Raw genomic sequence first — 23,207 nt, forward strand, 5'->3', positions numbered from 1 at the left:
TGCTACACAAGAAAACAGAAGATGAGAGAAGGACTGAGACAATGGCATCTTGTGATTGTGACTTCAGGTACGTAAAAAGGGCATTTGGGATTTTTTTGTCATACCAATGAATCAATCAGAGTGTGACTACCGGTCAAAGTGCCAAAGGGAGAATGACTGGTCACAAGGTGCAGTGCAATGCCTGCTGGACTGAAGGATAAGGTAAGTAGTATAGCTCCTCTACTCCAAGATTTCAGCAGTTAACCTTTGCAGTGTGGGGGAGTACAACTTTAACTATGGGTGCATGTGCATCTACAGTTTTTGTCAGGAATGGACTTGCCAATAGTGGTAGGACTCACCTGCCTTGTGGGCTGCAGTACCAGGGCTGGCCAGCAGGTGCTCTCAACAACCAGAGGTTCACTTCGGCAATTAGCCATCACCTGGGGCTGATTGCAGGTGTATTTAAAGGATGGCCAGACCTGCAGTCTGTGCCTTGGTGTGTGTTTTTCCAGTGGCCCCTGTATCTTGTAACCTGCGTTCCTGTTCCTGTTTCTGCCTCTGCCTGACTTGTTGCCGACCCTGCCTGATCCTGACCTCTGCTGACTTCTCCTGTTTTGATCCCTGGCTTGTGACCCTGACCATTCTCTCCGCCTGCTCCTCCTGTACCTACCTGCCCGATAGTTATCGACCCGGCTTGCCTGACTACGTTGTGCTCTATATGTGTATGTACCTGTGTATCTGTATCAGTTTAAGTTTGTTTCACCTTGTTGTATGTATTTGTGTTAGCTTGGGGTTTGGTGCACTGCGTTTATGTTTGTATTGTTAGTCTTTAATAAATTGTCTTATTTATACCATATCTGAAGCTTGCGTTTCCCTGTGTCAGTCCACACACTTCTGGTCACACCCGCATCCCTGACAGTTTTCTTTTAGTCCTCCTACCAAATTCCACAAATAGCCATCGAGCCTGCCAATGAAGACCACCTAGTGCAGCTTCCTGCGATGGGGTGGCAATACTACTGCACTGCTCCAAAATTCAGAGCAGAGTTGCCACTCTCATGTAGGCTGTACCTGCTTGAACTACAGTGGGGTGAAAATGTTTCAGGGGGTGTGGCTGTCAGCATTGTAACTGCTGTTTCACAAGCCTGTAGCTTATCATTCACAATGGTCACACTTAGTCCTGCCCACTGCCAATGTGAAAGATCTGTATACCATCTAGTTCCCACTATACATACTATAGGTTGATCATATAATCTCTGTACTATCAAATTTAGATCTACCAATACTATGTAATATGGGAGCCAATTAATCTGTATCCAATCACAAAGGCCCTTGTATTACATCTCTTAAGCTGACCATAGATGGGTAGAGAATTGTTAAAAAAATTGTTCGAAAAGCTTGATCATTCAAGTTTCTAAATGTTAGTGGTTTCATTTCAATTCTCAAAATGCAAAGATTTAATCCAAAAAAATGAACCAACATGTCAGAATTTTGTATTGCCGATGATTTTCGAAGTGTGAGTAATGGAATTGATCGAGAATAATGAAAAACATGTTACTGCGCATGAGCATGTGAAATTGATCGATAAAAAATATACCTGTTATGGTGTAGACGAACAGCAATTTGTGGCCTAATAATAGCCTTTTGCAGTCAATTGTACAGCAGTGCTTGCACTGGGGGTTTTCATTGCAGGCCAAGGAGTATGTTAATAGGAAAAGAGAGCAGTGTGACAGCTGCTTTTTTTTTTTACTGTCCAGTCTTGTGTTTGGGTGAGGAAGAGACCTGTAAGGCTGAATTCACACATAGTGCCATGACAGGTCTTTGTAAAACACTTATCAACACAAGGACACACAGAAAACAATTGTTTTCTGTGTGTCCCATTCACGTTCTAACAGCCCGGAGCTGAACCAAAATGCAGACATGAGGCTTTTTATTGCAGCGCACTGTATAGAACTGTATAGCACCGTACAATAGTGCAGCGCATCATGCTGCTGTACGGTGTCATGAATAAAGTGTACTTTTGTACACTTCAAATAAAGTTTGTACAAAAAAAAGGGAGCTGTGAGATGCACTGAATCATGCACCACACTCCCCCCTACCGCAACTGGGAATGGACAGCTGCTGGAGAGGTAAGGCGCTCTGGCAGCTGTCGATTCTAGTGTGAATTCATCTTCCACTGGAGGATCTTTCCACTGATCTCCGCTGAGCAGGCAGATGGCTGATTTGTGTCTGCTTCACTTATGCAGCGGGCTCAGACACAGCCCACACCCCTCTATGGGCATTCAGATGTAAACAGACCGCCTGTGTAATCCTCTAGCACAGTGGTTCTCAACCTTTCTAATGCCGCGACCCTTTAATACAGTTCCTCATGTTGTGGTGACCCCCAACCATAAAATGATTTTCATTGCTACTTCATAACTGTAATTTTGCAGTGAGAGGAGTAGTGCCACGTCATTGGTGTCAGTGGGAGGAGTAGTGCCACATCACTGATGTCAGTGGGAGGAATAGTGTTCCATCGTTGGTATCAGTGGGAGGAATAGTGCCCCATCATTGGTATTAGTGGGAGGAATAGTGCCCCATCATTGGTATTAGTGGAAGAAATAGTGCCCCATCATTGGTGTCAGTGGGAGGAATAGTGTCCCATCATTGGTGTCAGTGAGAGGAGTAGTGCCCCATCACTGATGTCAGTGGGAGGAATAGTGCCCCATCATTGGTGTCAGTGGAAGGAATAGTGCCCCATCATTGGTATCAGTGGGAGGAATAGTGCCCCATCATTGGTGTCAGTGTGGGAGGAATAGTGCCCCATCATTGGTGTCAGTGGGGGGAATAGTGCCCCATCATTGATACTAGTGTGGGGGGGAATTTTGCCCCATCATTGGTGTCAGTGGGGGGGGAATAGTGCCCCATCGTTGGTGTCAGTGGGGGGAGGAATATTGCCCCATCGTTGGTGTCAGTGGGGGGAGGAATAGTTCCCCATCGTTGGTGTCAGTGGGGGGGGAGGAAATAGTGCCCCATCATTGGTGTCAGTGGGAGGAATAGTGCCCCATCATTGGTATTAGTGACACCAATGATGGGGCACTATTCCTCCACTGACACCAATGATACTTACCTTGCTGACTCCTGCTCCAGCCTGGGCTCGCTCCCTCCCTCTCCCATCTACAGCTAGCAAACCTGGCTGCAGTAGCACCATCTGCATGCTACAGACACTTACCTGTCAGCTGTCTTCCTTCTCCGGCCGCTCCCTCGCTCGATCTTCTTTGATCTTTGCGCTGCTGCTCGGCGCCTCCTCTCCAAGCTCCACCTCCTCGCCGGTGATTGGCCGCCTGTGTGCGTTTCCTGAGCTACAGTTCCGGCGGCCAATCACTGGCGAGGAGGCGGAGCTGTTGAGTGATCCCGGGGATGTGGCCAAGATGACAGGGGCGGCATGTCATCCCGCGCACACATCATGGTCCAGGGAAGTGTGGACGTATCTGCATGTGGGCGGACCCGCCTGGAGACTGATAGAGGAGCGGTGTCTCAGTTCCTAAGACCATCTGAAATATGTGTTTTCCGATGGTCTTAGGAGACCCCTGTGAAAGGGTTGTTCGACCCCCAAAGGGGTCGCGACCCACAGGTTGAGAACCGCTGCTCTAGCAGGAAGAGGTATGGATCCCCCATCCATCTGTTTTTAGCTGATTGAATTTGATTGGATGTAGGCTGGTGTACACGGACACATGTCCGTATACACCCACCACTCCATAGAGGTGAATGGAGGGTCCGATCGGTTCCGCCTGTCAGTTTTCAGGTGGACCCAATCGGACCCATTATTCTCCTCTATGGAGCAGTGACAGTAAACGGACTGCTAGTATGGAAGGGGCCCTAGTGTTACTAAGCTATAGCAAAGAAACAAAAAAAAAAGAAACCTCCTGTGCTGCCAATAAAAAAAAACACAAAATTGGGTGGCTGCTGGCACCTACCTATATTACCAATAGTGACAAAAAATTAATGAGAAAATGGATTCTGCGCTACCCAAAAGAATGAGTAAATAATATAATAATGAGTAAACAATATAAGTGACAAAAACAAGTGAAAATTAATAAAAAAAAATATGAATTAGCAATTCATAAACTGGATGAGCAATAAAAATAAAAATAAAGTGGGTGAATAATAAACAATATAAATGAATCATAACTAATCGTGACCCAATAAGGGAACAATATATGATGAATATTAATAATGAATCGCATCACATGTGCATAAACCATGTGACAACACAATATTAATGTGCACAGACCAAAAAAATCTGTGTTCTTCAAATATATGGAATATCCAGTGAACACTGCAATGAGTAATCCATCACCATCTAGCGTGCATGCTCACCTCCAGGTTGCGACTTGCAGGGGTCAACACACTTCAATATAACACTCAATATTCAAAACTCCTTTTCGTATATGTCCCCTCGGCCGTAATCATGGGAATCCTCTTGGCAGAAACAATACAGCTCTCATGAATGTATCAACACTGGTGGTGTTCCTCACGGAAGTGATTGGATAAGCTCACCTGGAGCAGCCCCCGCAGGGAAAATTAAATCAAAAGAACTCCCATAGTGTAGTAAGCATGTCCATTTATTAAATAAAAACAATAAAGTTCCTACTCACATAAAAACGAAGGGTTAACAGACCCACATGCGTAAAAACTGCACATAACACATAGGTGTATTGCATACAGGTGTACAAAGATGGCGGCTGCTGTCCGTGCCAGAAATGATGTCATCATGCTTCCGTCCTACACGTTGCGTCTCGAGTCACGTGACTTTCTCAGGGCCCTGAGGTGAGCGTGCATGCTAGCTGGTGGTGGATTATTTCTTGCAGTGGTCACCAGATGTCTCACATATTTGAAGAACACAGAGATTTTTGGACTGTGCACATTAATATTGTGTTGTCATATTGTTTTTCACATGGTTTATGCACACGTTATGTGATTCATTATTAATATTCATCATATATTATTCACTTATTGGGTCAAGATTAGTTATGATTTATTGTTTATTATTCACCCACTTTATTTTTATTTTTATTGCTCACCCAGTTTATTAATTGTTTATTCATAATATTTTTATTCATTTTCACTTGTTTTTGTCACATATATTATTTACTCATTCTTTTGGGTAGCGCAGCTTCCATTTTCTCATCCAAGCTATAGCAAAGAAAACTCAGGCTTCCTCCACACAGGGCTGTGTAAATCTTAGAACTGCTCCTTTCCATGTATTTCATTTCTATACTTAAAGGTTTGTGTGGAGTTCAGCTTTACATGTTTACAGGCTATCACAATGCAGATAAGAGATCCTTTGCTATCACAAAACCCAGACCTCACGTGGTTACACACAGTGCAGCTTGTGGTACAAAGATCTAACATTTTGTAACCTTAGGGATGGTGTAGCCTCGGAACACGATAGTCTCAGCAGTTGCATGCGGTACACTCATAGGCAAGACATCTGATATTCTTTGTATTTCATGAATCACGGCCTCTGTATATGGCATTTTGCTTCGATCCTCCAAGGAGGGACAGCGGTTCTGGCCAATCACGTGGTCAATTTCTTCCTGCACTTTAGCTGTGTAGAGAGGATTCACTATTTATTGAAAGATGTTTTTAAAATTCTGTTCCTGGTCAATAACACGCAGCAATGGACTGGTTTGAAACCCTTTATAAGTGAATTAAAAATGTATATTTTCTACATAATAGGTGAACACCTCTCAACTGTTTTGAGGAAAAAGTAAAATGTCTCTATAGTTCTTCAAGGGACACAGGGTTAAAAGGAATTTGGAGACACTGGGTTACACTGCCACCTTCAAGAGAATTGGACATTGGCAACAAAAAAGTAGCTCAGATGACAGTATGACCCCTCTCGCTCCCACCATGCTTCAGTTTTATGCTAGTGTCCTAGAAGTTGGGATGTCTTTTTTTTTGCACTCTTTGCAGCTTTCCTCTCCCCCCCCCCCATTCCTTATTTACTGTACAACTGTTCTGAAGGCCTTAGCGGTGTCAGAGCTGAGGGTCTGAATGGACTTTACTAGAAGATTAATGCAGAACCTCACCACAAGGGATCTGGTCTGGAGAGGGAATGTCTCACCCACTGGACCATGTCTGGAACAAGCTGGAAGTTGGCAACTGTCCTGTAAGTAATGACCCTAAACTGATCCCTGTGATTATGTAGTGTTCTGGAGATTGCACTGGATACCAGCAGTTGTGCATTGGCACAAGGTAACTAGATGCCAGAGAGACTTGTCTCATAGTCTCCAGCTGTGAGGCCTCAGACTGTCCAACACCCACAACTACTCAAGAAGATTGTCTCTAAACACTAAGTGCTAAGAGCTTTTGGAGGATCCCATGCCCCAACCCCTCTCCTGATAAAGTTCTTAAAAAAAAAAAAAAGACATCCACTAGACTGTTTCATTGGAGCTGAACCAATTGTTATCAGTGACCGCTACGTGGGGTAGAGCTACTCATGTAGGTGTTGAACCCCAGTTAACTAACCAAACCCTGGTTAATTAATTTGTTTTTCTACTTATGGCTGAAGTAGCGGAAACCCACAATGTTGGCCGTTTTTGTCAAATGCACCAAAACCTTAAAGATTGTCTCATAGAATTTCCATTAATGCAAACATGAAGTCGAGCTATTCTTCCATGACTAAAATATATCAAAGAGTTTTTCAAGAGAAAAAAAGTCTTTGACCACACTTACCTAAAATGTCCGGGTACTTTAGCAATATCCTTAAGCTGAGTCTTATTGTCGTACTTGTTGTTTCTGTCCCAGCTAAGAAAAGATTTATCACAGTAACAAACAGGTTTTGAAAGTGGAACTCTGTGTTAGGGTTATCCTTTTCCTAAGACACAAAATAAATTGTATAAAATGTGTGAACTAAGTTTCTTCTTGGCAGCAAAATTACAATTCTACCTTGCATTGGTGTGACTTTAGCAAATTTGGGAAACACCAAGTCTTAGATGAAGATCCTTCTATTAAAATGCCAGTGTTAAATGCCTTAGATAAAGGATTAGAAATATTTATTGGAAACATTTTTTGGAAATCCAGTTTATTTATTTTTTTAACATTTTTGAGCCCCCCACACCACTCTCTCCATAGAAAATGTGCCAGGCTGTATTTACCCTATTCATAATCCAGCATTGTCCCAGCTGCATCTCCACCTAGCAGTGCTGGTCTTCTTCTGGCAGAATGAGAGTCATGTAATTTTGCCTATTTTATGTGAGTACTGCCTGTTATTGACACCCACCACCTTTTTTCCCCGAGGCTGCGTCATCACGCAGGCTGAGCCACAAGGATTAGGTCACACTGATGCTCATTATATGAGCAATGCCCCCCCCAAATAAAGAAAAGGAAGGACCATGACATCACCAGACCACCTGGAAGACTTCAGGAAAAAGGTATGTATAGATTTTTTTTTTTTCTTTAGAAAAGTAAGACTTGCGGGGAGGGTTCTGGGGTTGCTGTAGGAGGACTTTCACCTTTAGACGGATTTAATTTTCAATGAAAAATATTGTGGATTAAATGAATGAGATGTCAGCCTAATTTAGCTCTCACTTTTATATTTAAGAGAGAAGGTGTAGATGATTCTTCACAATCTAGGGGCCGGGTAACACCGGAATGCGGTGTGGGAACACTGGGTGTGCTATCTGCTGCAGGTGTCAATATATTCCTAACAACATCCCAAATGCTCCTTTTTGCACTATCCTGTGTGATTTTCATCCCATTAAAATGAATGGGCTGAAAATCGCACTGTACTGTACTGAGGCGCACAGGAATTGCACAGGAATGCAGACTGTGTTCCTGTGCGATTCAGGTGTGAACCAACCCTAAAGAGAGCAATAAAAACCCGACAGCAGTTCTAACCTTCTTCCACCCTATCAAAAAAAATCACAAAATCAAAAAAAAAGCTAAAGTTACTGACAATCCTTTTCAAAGTGAAACTTATTATTATTATTATTATATTATACAGGATTTATATAGTGCCAACAGTTTGTGCAGTGCTTTACAATATAAGGGAGACAGTACAATTACAATATATTTCAGTACAGAAGGAATAGGAGGGCCCTGCTAGTGGACTTCACAATCTAAAGGAAGGGGGATGTGATTCAAAAGGTGATAGCTGCAGGGGATGATCTAGTGGAGGTGATTCAAGTACAGTTCTTAGGTGGAGGTGGGGTAGACTTCCCTGAATAAGTGAGTTTTCAAAGATCGCCTCAAGGCAGACAGGGTGGGGGCTGACCGGACATACTGCGGTAGGGAGTTCCAGAGGATGGGAGAGGCACTTGAGAAGTCCTGGAGGTGAGCGTGGGAGCAAGTGACAAGGGAGCTAGAGAGGAAGATGTCTTGGGAGGAGCGGGCAATTCGGGCGATATCTGCGGATGAGGTTGGTGATGTAGCTAGGGCAGTGTTGTGCATGACTTTGTATGTTGTGGTTAGTATTTTGAATTTTATACGTTGGGTTAGTGGAAGCCAGTGAAGGGATTGGCAGAGAGGGGCAGCAGTCACTGATTGGTTGGTAAGGTGTTTGAGTCTAGCAGCAGCATTTATAATAGACTGACGAGGTGATAATCTGTGTAGAGGTAGACCAGTGAGGAGGGAGTTGCCGTAATCAAGGCGGGATAAAATCAAGGCGTGGATAAGTTGTTTTTTGGTGTCATTGGTCAGAAAGGGGCGGATTTTGGAAATGTGCTGGAGGTTGCGGTGGCAGGATTTAGCCAGTGATTGGATGTGGGGCCCAAAGGAGAGGTCAGAGTCTAGGATTACACCTAGTACCCTGGCATGAGGGGAAGGACCAATGGTTGTGCTGTTGATCTTAATGGTAAAGTCGTGAGTGGGGGATCGGGGGGGGGAAATATTACAAGCTCAGTTTTGGAAAGATTGAGTTTAAGGTAGTGATGTGACATCCATGCTGATATGTCGCTTAGTAGATTTGTGATACGTGAGGAGATTGAGGGGGTGAGCTGGTGAGTGGAGAGATAGATCTGGGTGCCATCAGCATAGAGGTGGTATTGGAAGCCATGGGAGGTTATCAACTGGCCCAGGGAGGAGATGCAGAGAGAGAAAAGGAGGGGCCCAAGGACAGAGCCTTGGAGTACCCCAACGGAAAGAGGGAGAGGAGCGTAGGAGTTGTATGTGACGCTGAAACTGTGCAGAGAAAGGTAAGAGGAGAACCAGGAGAGAGCAGAGTAACAGAGGCTGATGGAGTGGAGTTTACTGAGGAGGAGCGGGTGGTCAACTGTGTCAAAGGCAGCGGAAAGGTCTAGGAGTATAAGTATGGAGTAATGGCCATTGGTTTTAGCAGTTAGTAGGTTGTTAGTGAGTTTTAGTAGGGAAGTTTCAGAGTGGAATGTTGAGGGCGGAAGCCAGACTGTATCGAGAAGGTTATTGTCGGTGAGATAACAGTTCATATGGTTGTGAACAAGGTGCTCAAAAAGCTTAGAGGCAAAAGGGGGCAGGGAGATGGATCTTAAGTTATTCAAACAGGTGGGGTCCAGCAAGGGTTTTTTAAGTATGGGGGTAACCAGTGCATGTTTGAGCGGGGAGGGAAAGGTGCCCATGTAGAGTGAGAGGTTGAAGATGTGGGTTAGAGAGTTTAGGATAGAGCAGGAAGGAGGCTGCAATAATCATGAGTGCACGGGTTACAGGGGACAGATGGTGAAGTGAGCCTTGGAAAGTAAACTGATGCCCCATTTGGCTACCATTACCCCTACTTCTGGGTATGGAAGAACATATTCTTGTTTGAAATCTTCGTATTTTCAATGCACTGAAATCAAATGCTGAAGCACACTACAGAAGATTACTGCCGATTAGTGGCTAAACTTAATTGTCCATGTTGGTAATGTGTATGATAGCCCTAACAATCAACTTCTTCATTTGCTATATCTTGGTCTGTTATATGTATGTCATTGAACATGTTTTGTTATATCTGTCTGATAAGTGCAAAAAAAATGTTAATGTCAGAAATTCCGTGTTGTCCTGTACACACTTCCTGTGTTATAACAAGGAGCCTCGTCAGCCCTCACAGCTCTTATTTTGGGCTACAGAATAACAACTGACTATATTGTAGTTGGGTTTAGGCAAAAGAAGTTTAGCAAAAGACAATTGGTAGGGTCTTTAAAGAGAAACAATATTGCACGGCCAGGGACGATGGCGGCCGCACTTTAAGTGAGCTCCGCTCATCCCGGCCAGTGAAGACTCACCCGACACTTGCCTCCGCTCCTCTTCCGCTGCGGGTGAGTCACCCGTACTCTGCACCCGGCCCGGCACCTGAGCGAAGGCTTGATGGGGAAGATAGGGCGCTGGAGGCCCCCCTCCCCGCAACCACGTGACCCGCGGCCCTCGCCGCTCCGGAGGTTCCTCTCCAGGCCACAATCCCCAGCCTCAGGTATGACTGAGAGCCCAGGGAGAGATCGCGGCCCCCCGGTGGCCGCAGACGGTACTGCACCCACAGACACTCCAGCCTCTGCCCTGACACACTCCCTGCTGGAGGACTATGAGCCCCAGCATGCTACTGCAAGGGCTGCGGAGCACTCTGCCTCAGAGAAGCATCCTCTTTCCACCCTGGCACCTCAACAGGCCACCCAGTCACCTTCCCTCACATTGTCAGCGTTGGATGACAAGCTACAAAATTTTTTGCGCAACATTACCGCGTCCATATCCGCTGAAATTGGAAAGCTGGCCTTGGAGCTTAGAGGGGAAATTGCCCAGATTGGAGACCGCACGGACAGACTGGAAAATGAGTTTGATGATCTGGTTCAATACGTCCACGTGCTGGAAGAGGATAACGCTTATCTGAAGCATTCCATGTCCCAAATGCAGCTCCAGCAAGAGGATCTGGAAAACAGGGAACGGCGCCAAAATATCCGTATCCGCGGTATGTCCGAGTCTATTGCAGATGCACAGTTGCACCGTCATCTTCTGTCCTTCTTTACCGCGACTGCACCCTTGGTTCCAGAGGCAGATTGGCGTATGGATAGGGCTCACCGCTCCTTGGGCCCAAAACCTGCTGAAGGCAACAGATCTCGCGACGTTATTGTTCGCTTTCATTTTTTTCAAAGCAAAGAAGCTCTACTTTCTGCTGTTCGCCATAAATCGTCTCTGGAATTTCAGGGGGACAGACTCCAACTCTTCTGCGACCTGTCCCCGATTACACTGGCTAAGCGACGAGATCTGAAACCGATCACCACATATCTTCAACAACACCGTGTCCCTTACCGCTGGGGGTTTCCCTTTCGGCTGATTGTAACTAGGGACAATACCCAAGTTGTGCTCCGTGATCTTCATGAGGCGGACTCCTTCTTAAAACGCCTGGGACTTCCATCTCTGTCTGAAGATGTATCCCCACTGCCACCAACTCCGTCTCGTCCATCCGCTACCCCCAACAAGATCTGGACCCCAGTTCGCAGAGGTCGGAAGAGACTTTCTCGTACCCCACAACGTCCGCGTCTTCCTCGGTCAACTGATCCACCTGCTTGACGATTCTCTGGGGCGCCCTTCTGAATCCGGTGATGAACCTTCCTCCCTGGGTTTTTGGTTCTTTTTGTCTTTACATAATTTTCCCACAGGTTTACCTTATCTGTCCGGCCAAATTGTCGGGTGTTTTTCATGGTTGATTTTTTTTTTTTTCTGGCCGGGCTTGACGATCTTTCCGATGTCCTGGTTGTCGTGTTGCCCCCGACTTTGTCTAGCCATAGGCCTAGACGACTTGGGTCACATTGTTACCCCCGAGTTTATATCCTTGCGGATACTTATTAGTGTTAGTTCTCTGTTTTTTGTTTTTTATACTATTACTTTGCACTGTACTGTGTTATTCAACTGTTTTATGTTTTTTGTTTTTCACTATATTACATCGATGGTATTCCATTCATTTTTCATGCTATTACATGTAGGTCAGTTGTCGTTGTTTCATAATGGCGTTGAGGTTTCTGTCATATAACGTCAAGGGCCTCAACTCCATTCAAAAACGGTGGATGGCTTTGAGGGAATTCCGATCCTCTGGAGCAGACATTATTTTTGTCCAAGAAACCCATTTTAAATCAACTGGCTCTTTTCGTTTTGCCTTGAGATTTTTTCCCCAAGCCTACTCGGCCTTTAATCCTTCTGGGAAGGCCGGGGTGGCAATCCTTATTGGGTCACACTGCTCCCTTCGGGTTGTTTCCTCCAAGGTTGACCATCAGGGTCGTTTTATTATTTTAGAGTGTATGCATGGCGAGACTCCCCTTGTTCTGTTGAATTTATATGCTCCCAATACAGGTCAACTGCAATTCCTATCCCAAACGCTCGCTAATCTAAACTCTATTACTACCTCGCAGGTGATTGTAGGGGGAGATTTTAATCTGATTGTTTCCCCCCATAAAGACAGGAAAGTGCTTTTTGAGTCCACCCCCTCGAAGCGGCAATGCTCCTCTTCAAAATCTTTCCGTAAATTGATTAGGGAGCATCGTCTCTTTGACGCTTGGCGGATTAAACACCCCCTTCATAAACAATTTACATTTTACTCCAACCCTCACCGTAGTTATTCCCGCCTAGATCATTTTTTCATCTCTGCCTCTTTGCTCCCACTTCTGGTTTCCTCTGAAATCAATCCCATCACTTGGTCTGATCATGCCTCTTTGACCTTAAATCTTTTTTTTCCCCCTGCTATGCCCAAACCATGTCACTGGCGCCTTAATGAGACATTTCTTTCCACAGACCATCTTAGGGATGAATTGTCACGGGGACTCGATACATACTTTACTTTTAATGTCGGTTCCGTAACTTCTTCCTCATCTCTGTGGGAGGCCCACAAGGCGGTCTTCCGTGGACTCTGTATCTCCATGGGTTCCCGTTTAAAAAAGTCCTCGGCGAGTGCTAGGGCCTCTCTCATACAACAGCTCTCGTTGGCGGAACGTCAGTTACTGAATAAGCCATCTATTTCAGGGCTTCAGGGGGTAACATTTCTACGTGACCGAATTAAAGCCCTTGACTCTAGTAAGACTGCACAATCTCTCCTTTGGGTTAGACAGAAATTTTATGAATTTTCTAACAAGCCACACCGTATGTTAGTCAACCGTCTCAAAGCCCAGTCCCCTTCCACGATGCCCGACCTTCTAATACAGCCTGATGGATGCCCTACTTATGATCCTCGGGCCATGGCAACCCTTTTTGGCTCATTCTATGGGAAATTGTATATCTGTTTAACCCCGGACCTTCACCCTTCTCTCACACAACCATCGTTTGATAATTTTTTTGACCCCTTGCTACTTCCGAGAGTATCACCCTCAGACATTGACGCTCTTAATGCGGATATTACGCTAGAGGAATTATTGGATACAATTAAGCACCTCCCTTCTCGTAAAGCCCCGGGACCGGACGGACTGCCCTACTCCTACTATAAATCTTTTATTGGTACTCTGGCCCCTCATCTCCTATCCCTTTACCGAGATCTATTTAAGGGAATCATACCCCAGACTGACTTCTCCCGTGCATATATCTCAGTTATTCCTAAGCCTGATAAGGATCACTCTATCGTAGATAACTATCGCCCTATTGCCCTACTTAATTCCGATTATAAGATTTTTACTAAAATCTTGGCCAATCGACTATCCGGTATTATTTCCAAGCTCATTCACAGAGATCAGGTGGGCTTTGTACCTGCCAGACAGGCTGCGGATAACACCAGGAGATCTATTGATCTGGTTGATCTGGTCAACCGTTCCTCTACCCCTACTGTGTTATTGAGCCTGGATGCCCAAAAAGCCTTTGACCGTTTAAGCTGGCCTTACATGTTCATGGTTTTGGAGCGATTTGGTTTCAGGGGTTCATTTGTTGCAGCTTTGAAGGCCCTTTATTCATCCCCTTTCTCACAGGTCAGATTAGTTTCCTTTCTCTCACCCCCCTTTCAGATGTCAAATGGCACTCGTCAGGGATGTCCACTCTCTCCCCTGCTGTTCATTCTCTGTCTGGAGCCATTGGCTGTTGCCATCAGGTCGAATCCGGATATCCGGGGGATACAATCCCATTCTCATGAGTACAAATTATCATTATTTGCAGATGACATCCTCCTCACACTTACGAGTCCCCACACCTCTTTACCGATTTTGCACAAAATTTTGAAACAATTTGGGGCTTTATCAGGTTATAAGGTCAACACGTCCAAAACTGAGGCACTTCCAATACATGTTTCTCCTGTTGTTCTTTCCTCCCTTCAGGCAGCCTTTCCCTACCGGTGGTGCACCCACTCTTTAAAATATTTAGGCACCAAGCTTACTTCCTCTTACCAATCCATATACGAGGCCAATTTTCCCCCACTGTTTATAGCAATTTCTCGCTCCCTGAAACACTGGGATGCCTTGCCTATCTCTTTCCTCGGTCGTATTAATGTCTTAAAAATGACCGTACTACCCAAACTTTTATATCTGTTTGCAACCCTCCCCGTACCCGTTCCTATGTCCAAGCTTCACTCCCTTCAGAAATCTTTCTTACATTTTATTTGGCACAACAGGCGGCACAGGATTGCTCGTTCTGTTCTGCTTTCCCCACGTTCTAGGGGAGGCTTGGGAGCACCGGATATAATAACATACTATTTTGCAACCCACCTTCGCTTTCTTCTGTCATGGTCCATTCACTACCCTCCCAATACATGGACTGAGATCGAGTCTTTACAATTGTCCCCAGTTCATCTGTGTTCCCTTCTCTGGTCGACCTCGGCGGTGGATGTCCATTCTTTTCGCCACTCACTCCTAGGCCCCATGCTTTTTTCATTGACTGTTTGGCAGAAATGTAAGGCTAAATTCACATTGGCTTCTCAATGCTCCCCACTGACAAATATCCTTCATAACCCTAATCTTCCAGACAATATGGCCATGTCCCGGATGTCTCTCTGGGTAGTATCTAACCTTTTTCAACTACGTCACCTGGTACACCCGGTGACTCGTAAGTTACATTCATTCTCGGATCTCCAGAGGAAAGCCTCTCTACCCCCTCATCATCTATATGTATACCTTCAAATACGCCACTTTTTCTCTACTCTATCACCCTCATTGAGCTTGGGGAAACCTACCCCCTTTGAACGTCTATGTATGGAAGGTCCCCATCAAAGGGGTATTGTCTCTAGCACCTATAAAATTCTTATGGAGGCCCCCCCTTTGTCCAATGACGCTCACCTTTATATGCGTAGGTGGTCTCAATTTATACAACGTGATATTGACTTATTAACGTGGAAGAAAATATGGGATAATGCATCTAAATCCTCTATTTGTGTGGTTTTTAAGGAAAACATATACAAGATTATGATGTTGTGGTACAAAACCCCGGAAGTTCTTCATGTTTATAATCCGAGTGCTTCTCCTGCCTGCTGGCGTTGTAGTAGCGCTTCTGGCTCTCTTTATCATATTTTTTGGACCTGCAGCTCCATTGCTCCTTTTTGGGAAGAGGTCCGCTCCTTGTTGCAATCATTGTTGCAAGTTTCTCTCCCATTTGACCCACTGCATTTTTTGCTGGGCTTGCCATTCCCGGGTCTATCTAAACTGGCCAGAAAACTTGCTGCACATGTGCTAACAGCGGCCAGGAGAAGTATTCCTATGTGTTGGTTATCCTCTACTCCACCTTCATTGCCAACTTTGTATAAACTTATTGCTGATGTAAGACAGATGGAGTGTTTGACTGCTTCACATAGTGGTTCGTTTGCTGTATTTGAGATGATTTGGCTCCCGTGGGATACCTTCTCTTCCTCTATGCCAGCCCAAATTGTAAGACCATGATTTTTTTTTTTTTGCATTGTTACTATATGACTCCACTGGTCCTGACCAAATGTAATCTTAGCCATCGATGTACTTCTATGTTTTGCTTGTTTTATTTTCCCTTTGTTTTCTGTAACACTTGATTTACTTGGAAACCAATAAAAATTGTTAATACAAAAAAAAAGAGAAACAATATTGGGTGAAATGCAAGTACTGCATAAAAGGACTGCATACTGTATATTTTTTAATTTTGCCCTGACATATGCTTAATGGCCTACATGTACCCTAGAAAGGGGCAAGCCCTCTACAAACCCAATGTATTGTGACTTGGCTCTTACTTGCCTGCTCCATTTTTATAAGGAAGCAATCTATGAAGTCCTGGGGACAGTTTTGGTCCAATGTCTTCTGATGCTCTCTTACTTTATCCATCACAAACTCATTCAGAGTGAAGAAGTTCTGAATCACTTGATGATGTGGTCCCGGCAGATGATGCATAATTTTAGGAAAAGAATTGAACAGCTATTTTTGGGAATTAAAAATAAAAAAGTATGTCATATAAATGCAATTACTGCAATATTTGCATTGAAGGAACAGTAACTGATTCATTCTTATAATACTAATAGCTGCTAACATTTAGCATTATGGGATCTTTAAAGTGACCATAGCATCATATATATTTTTCATGTTTAAGTGTTACTAAACCCAGGACCCTGCATTCACTATATCTGGTCTCCCATAGTACACAGAACATGGAAATGCAATTGTTTTAGTAAATATAAACTGCTAAATACCTTTTCTTATCAGCAGTTAGAGCAGTCTTGTGACTTCTATCAGTGTCCTGGTTAAAATTTGTAGGAGGAGTTTTTATTTTGCAGATGATGCAGGGGATGCAGAACCCCTGACCTCTGTCTGGACAGTGCTGATTGGCCCTGTGCTGATTGAATGCACTCTCCCAAGAAAAAAAAAACCCTCTGTAGCAATACACACCAAACTGAGCATGCGCAGAGTGACTCCACATGATATGTCTTATCAGGGGATAAGAGGGGACACTGGAAGAAGGGGAGGATCAGAGAAGTCAGGATCAAACAGCGGTTTTAAACAATGCAGAGGATTAACCCCTTATGTTCCACAGTGCGTATACAAGCTGGCTTTAATGCATATACAGACTGATTTCACTGTTGTGGGTTTAGTAAAACTTTAAGTGCATGCATGTTAAGTAATGCGTAATCTAACATGTACCAACGTTTATTGCCTCTCACAAAGATCACAAGCCCCCACCCCCTTTATGGCCATTTAGGCTTGTCTGCAGACTACCTCAGGTCAACAAGCAGATACTCTTATTCTTTGAGGAGGGCAGGTGCCAGGTTACAATTGGAGCATGAGAGAGGCATGCAGCACAGGGTAGCCAGAAGTAAGGGTGCACCAGAGGCTTGGGGCAGCAGAGGTTCAAACTGAATGCAATAGAAGTTGCTGGTGTAGAGGAAGTACAGCAGAGGTTCAAAAACATGTTCTGACTGGATGCAGTGTTTCATAGGTTTCGAACGGACACAGCAGGGACTGCAGTTGCAGCACAGACATAGAGACTGGGCCTGTGGAGGTTCAAACTCTGGATGCAGTGGGTATTTTGGATGCTGTAGAGGATGAGATTGTAGGTGCAGGAGAGAATGAGAATGCAAGAAGGGTTTTGTAGTATCTGGCTAATGGGAAGCTAGTCCAGTTAGGAAGGTACAGTATATTTCTTAGTTTCATAACTTCTACTGCTTTGAAAGGCCAATTCTTGGGATCCTTATAGGTCAGTGCTGTTTTAGGCGCAACTAGAAAGGAGTAACCCCTGATAAACTGCCAATGCAGTTAGCCTTGGCTTCAAAGTCAATAAAGGGTGGAACTGAAATTAACCGCCCTCTGTCATAGAGAGTGATGTTAAAAGTAGGAACGTGAAAAAGAACAATCTACTAGGCCCAACTCCAGAGCAAATAAAAACTGGGGGTTTCCTGGGTGCCAGGGGCACAGGTTGAGAAAATGCCCCTTCTATGCAAGAAACATGCAGAGGCTCTCAGTGCTGTGGCAAGTTCTTTCCTCTGAGGAATGCCAAGTTTGTCTGAGTTGCATGGGTTTTGCTGATGAAGGTTTGTGGTGGGAACCTTTTTTGATGCAGAGGAACTAAAAGTGTACGCTACTATTTTCTAGAAATGTTCCTTAAATTCAACATCGATCTGGTGAGAAAAACTACATCATCTAGGGAAGCAGGTAGTTCTTTACGTACCAGGTTGTCTTTTATGCAATTAGATAGCCCTTTATTATTATTATACAGTATTTATAAAGCGCCAATAGTTCGCTCAGCGCTGTACATTACAGAGGGGGACAGAACATGTGACAGAACAATACAAATACAATGCAAAACATGAGGGGATTGAGGGCTCTGCTCTTTCGAGCTTACAATCTAGGAGGGAGGGGATGGTGGCACAGGAGGAGATAGCTGTGGGGGATGAAGTGGTAGGAAGAGTGGAGGAGGTCGGCAAGTTAGCAGGGGGTGGGGTAGGCTTCCCTGAAGAGATGGGTTTTCAGGGTGCGCCTAAAGGAGAGAAGAGTAGGTGATAATCTGATGGGTTGGGGCAGGGAGTTCCAGAGGTTGGGTGACACCCTGGAGAAGTCCTGGAGGCGGGCATGGGAGGAGGAGACCAGGGAACTAGAGTGAAGCAGGTATTGTGAGGAGTGGAGTGTTTGTGATGGGCGGTACTTGGATATTAGGTCGGTGATGTAGTTTGGGGCAGTATGGTGGACAGCTTTGTACGTCAGCGTTAGGATTTTGAATTTGATCCGTTGCGCAATAGGAAGCCAGTGGAGGGATTGGCAGAGGGGGGTGGCGGAGACAGAGCGGTTGGAAAGGTGAATGAGTCTGGCAGCCGTATTCAGGATCGACTGAAGCGGGGATAGCCAGCGGTGAGGCAGGCCAGTGGAGTTGCAGTAGTCGAGTCGTGATATGATGAGGGAGTGGATGAGCTGTTTAGTGGTTTCTGGGGTTAGGAACGTGCGTATTTTGGCGATGTTGCGGAGGTGGAGTCTGCACGAGTTTGTTAAAGATTGGACTTGGGGCTGAAAGGATAGGTTGGAGTCCAGAATGACACCAAGTACTCTGGCCTGCGGGGTGGGTTTGATGGTAGCGTTGTTCGATGTGATAGAGAAGTCAATGGGGGGTGATGTAGCCCTTGCCAAAATATAGTTGTTATTCTAAACAAAAGTTGAAAGTAAGCATTAGCGATGGAGGAAGCTCATCCAATGTTCAGTGAATGGCAGCCTGGAACTCAGGTAACTTGTAAACCAGAGGGGAGAAGATTAGACCAAGGTTCCCCATCTAAGAGAGATAGATTACATAAACCTCTTTAGAACAGTCAGCTGGGAAGTTCTGGGTCTGCAATTAAAAGTAAATTCTGTACTGATTAAGTAAGCCCCAGCAACTCTCAAGATCCACCAAGAAAAAAGGATGTGCAGAGCCGAGGAAGAGGTATTCAGTTGGAGTTGAATCTACTTAGGGGATGAAGATGTGGCGGATGTTGATAGGGTCCACAGGGGGGCTTGCAGGAGATCCAGATGATAATCCAAGTCTTGCAAGTATTGTACAAGGCAGTCTTGCATGGCCTGTCATGTTTGCTTGACAAGACCTCCAGAGGGTCAATGAAAAGCAGAAGCAGCTGAGAAGTGTCTATGTTGGCTTGAGTAAACTTTCATGGGTTGACACGCACACTCTGCTCTTCTGAGTGGCTGCTCTGAGTGGACGCTTCCTCTGTAAGTGGAATCCAAGTGGAGGCTGGGGTTCTGCCAAGGATCACCCACGGGAGTTTGGGCCTAGATGCAAAGTACCCCAAGGTCAATCAACAGATAATCACAGTCAGGAAGAAGGGTAGGTGCCAGGTTATAAAGTATAACCTGTAGTGGTAGCTGTTGTTCTGTCAGGGATACCCTCACTGGGATTTGGGCTTGTCTACAGGCTACCCTGAGGTCACTTAAAAGACATCCACAGTTGCGGAGGAGTGTAGGTGCCAGATGATGAAGAACTTGAGTGTGAGAGAGATACAAGCTACAGGGTAGACCACAGCAGATAATGAGGTTTGAGGCTGTGAGTGCAGCAGAGGCTGGAGGCTCTGGAGCAGAGTAGGCAGAGTAGGCACAGATTAGGCTTAGACTGAGTCCAGCAAAGACTGTAGGTGAAGTGGAGTGGTGGTGGAGGCTACAGGTGCAAAATGATCACAGCGGACGTTCAGAAAATATACAGTAGAGACTTCAGGTGCAGTCAAGACCAGGGGCGGACTGACCATTTGGAAACTGCCCGAGGGCCCGGGGTCAGTAGGGGGCCCCATGAGATGCCCCTGGTACCTTTTTCATAGGCTTTTTTAAGTGTGGGCGAGGACACAGGGGCCCCATTATCCCCTATTGCCCGGGGACCCCGTGAGTTGTCAGTCCGCCAATGGTCAAGACTGGTGCAGAAAAGTCTCAGCGGAGGTTGCAGGTGCGAAGGAATTTCAATGGATGTTCAAACTATGGATGTAGAGGAGACAGCAGTTGCAGTGGAGGCTGAAGCTCCTGGGTTTCAAACTGTGGTTGCAGTGGAAGCTACAGTTGCAATGGAGACTGAGGTAGGTGATGCTATGGAAGTTCAGACTGTGGATTGAAGCTGAGGCCTGACTGAGGATCCAGCAGGGACTTAGCTGTGGGTGTGTTGCTGGCCCTAGTCTGTAGGTGGACACTGACTTTGGTAGCTCAGGGGAGCATAGTGACTCCTTACTTGAGCAGTGAAAAAGTGTCAACCTGAATTCTAAATGGAGGGTCCAGCACACCAACATGTCACATTACATGTTTTGTTATACATCATGTTATGTATCATGTGATGCATTGTTGTGTGACACGGCTGGTAAACATGTGAGATTTGTTACTAATCGAAATTCAGACAAAATGTTTGTTATTCAGAGATTTGAAGAGATATATCTGAATTTCCAAATCACAATAGTAACGAATTTCAACAGATCCAAAAAAAATATATAACTAAACAAATTATTTGAATTTGAAAATTAATTTGAATTTGAAATGGATACATATTGCAAAAATACAGCAAGGTATGAAAGTGAAAAAGGATGATGATTCCTACTTAGGCTGCTTTTTACAATAGAATAGAATAGAAAATAAAGGGATACAATAGAATAGAAAATAGAATAGGAAAGAATAGAATAAAATAAAAGAATAGAATAGAATAAATAGAATTTGAATTTCTACTTGATTTGAAAACAACAAAAAATGAATCTGATTATACAAAACAAATTCTGAAAACTAATTTTTTGAACAACAAATATGACAACAAACAAAATTATTAACTTAACGTATGAATCCGAAACGAAACAAAACCCATTTCTCCATCATGCACATCTCTAAAGGCTGGTATACTCTGGGTAAAACACATCATGCTCAGTAACTCGCTATATAGTTCAATATTTATGTTTGATCACTTGGAAAGAGGAGATTAAAGAAAAGCTTTCACTTTAATGATCATATTTCTGAAAAAAGGTATATGATGTTGCCTATTTTTGATTTTATGGTCAGCAATTCGGGTTCATTTCACTTCTAGTTGCAAAAGCATTTGTACAGGAGCAGTGGAATGTTGCACACAGTGACCCTTCATTTAATGAATTCTAGTCTGGCTAAACATGCTTCATTTATTGATTCTAGGGTAGAGCCTGCAGTGTCCTTTGTAGTGTTCCCTCTATAAAGCCCTAAAGAGGCCATGACATTTCTTTGGCAGGTCATGTGACCAAGCTCTTTTCTCTCAACTTTCCCCTTCCCCACATTCATCAAAATAAACGGACCTTTGTTTTCTCCAGGACTTTGATGCTCGGGGAACATTTGTAAAGCACACTGCTGTGCTCTATAAATGGGCTGGTTATCTTATTTTTAAATCAGTTGTATAGCCACAGTAAGGCCATAGCAGTGCTTTAAAAATGGATTCCTCAAGTGTTAATACGACAGTCACCCCTTACAATAAGCATTTAGTACAAAATATAAATCAAATCACATTTAGTAATCTTGTATCCAACTACCAATAAAACAAAAAAGGGCAGAAAAAAGTATGTGTTTTTGTTTGAATGTAGAAGAAATGTTAGAATTAAGATCTAAAAAAATATTGATAGGTTACTTGGTTTTCACCCAGCATTAGCCAGAGCACATGTATGGAATTTTCCCTTAGCCAAGTGAAGTAGTATTCATGTAACTGGACAGATCATGACCTGGTGGTGGCAATGACCAGGGGAACCTGGTGGTGGCAATTTGTGAGACCAAGCTAAAACTGGCCATAGTTGGATTGAATCTAGGCCAGTTCAGCAGGGATCAGTTGAGATTTGATGCATCTATAAGTAGGCTAGTTGTATCCAAGTCAATCCATTGATCTACTTTGGTGCAACCAGCCTGTCAGATAGTGTAAATGCTACTACTGCTGGTGGCTACAGTAAGGTTCCCTCTTGGCAGAACATAATAGTACTGTGGGAGGCATTCCCCCATCAACACTGTCACTGCAAAGAAGAAAACTGACCATGCTGGAATGGGTATGCTTCTATGCATAGCTTGGTCAGTTGTAAATAGTAAAGCAGGGGAACTGGTAAGATTACCAGGTATTTCACACAAAGGGTCCAATACAAAGAGAATAGGATACTTTTGTACTTTTTAGTATAAGTACATGGTAACTCAGACACATATCAGAAATATGAAATATTGGGGGTAAGATACTTTTTTAGTATGGGGGCTAATATTACTGACCTTTCTAAAAAAAAAAGAGGCAGAAAACAGATAAAAAGAAGGTGGGGGGGGGGGGATTTTCAGTTAATAGGGTAACCTATATTAGAAAACAATGTGCGCTGTCATTGCTGACTTTTAGAAAATACAGTGATACCTCGGTTTAAGAACTAAATTCGTTCCATGGCTCTGGTCGCAAACCAAGGCAAATTTTCCAATAGGGTTCAATGTAAATCAGGTTAATCCACTCTGACCCCTACGAATGTGGTTGCAAACCGAATTTGGTCGCCAACTGAATCAAATTTTACCATAAGGTTCAATGTAAATAAGGTGAACCCATTCTTTTTTTGTTTGTTTTTGAAGCACAAAAATATGAAACAAAGTACATTACAGTATGAAGAAAGAGAACACTAACCTTGCTTGAGATGACTTCTGGCGTGGAGAACAGGAAGGCGGGTGGGAGGCGCTTATTGTTTGGAGGGAGAGTCCCCCTCCATAAGGACATTGGGGAGATTTTCTTCAGGGGGTTCCTCTCTTCTTTGTCTCTTAGCTGCAGGTTCAGTTTTGGTGAAAAATTTTTCGAATGTTACTTGTCTTTTCCTGCGCTGCATAACCCTCCGGAAATGAGAGACCACATTATCATTCATCAGATTCAACACTCTGTTCTTTACAGTTATGTTGGGGTGGTGCGTCTCAAAAAAATCATGACACTCATTAAAT

The 23,207-nt window shown here is 44.2% G+C and overlaps 1 protein-coding gene across 1 annotated transcript in view; it reads right to left on the reverse strand.

Annotated features, from left to right (window-relative positions):
• The window catches only part of LOC149445109 (cytochrome P450 2C8-like), a 36,059-nt gene that overhangs the window by 2,329 nt on the left and 10,523 nt on the right, over window positions 1-23,207 (reverse strand). Inside the window, exons 5-7 of the mRNA XM_089654155.1 lie at window positions 16,059-16,235; window positions 6,697-6,838; window positions 5,379-5,566 (exon numbers count right to left, since the gene is read on the reverse strand). Of these exons, the coding sequence (XP_089510281.1) occupies window positions 5,379-5,566; window positions 6,697-6,838; window positions 16,059-16,235 (507 nt within the window). The remainder of the gene's footprint in view (window positions 1-5,378; window positions 5,567-6,696; window positions 6,839-16,058; window positions 16,236-23,207) is intronic.

Source organism: Staurois parvus, unplaced genomic scaffold (assembly GCF_062004578.1).
Source record: "Staurois parvus isolate SC_StPar_1 unplaced genomic scaffold, SC_StPar_1.0 ptg000746l, whole genome shotgun sequence".
In the NCBI taxonomy this organism is placed as follows: Eukaryota; Metazoa; Chordata; class Amphibia; order Anura; family Ranidae; genus Staurois; species Staurois parvus.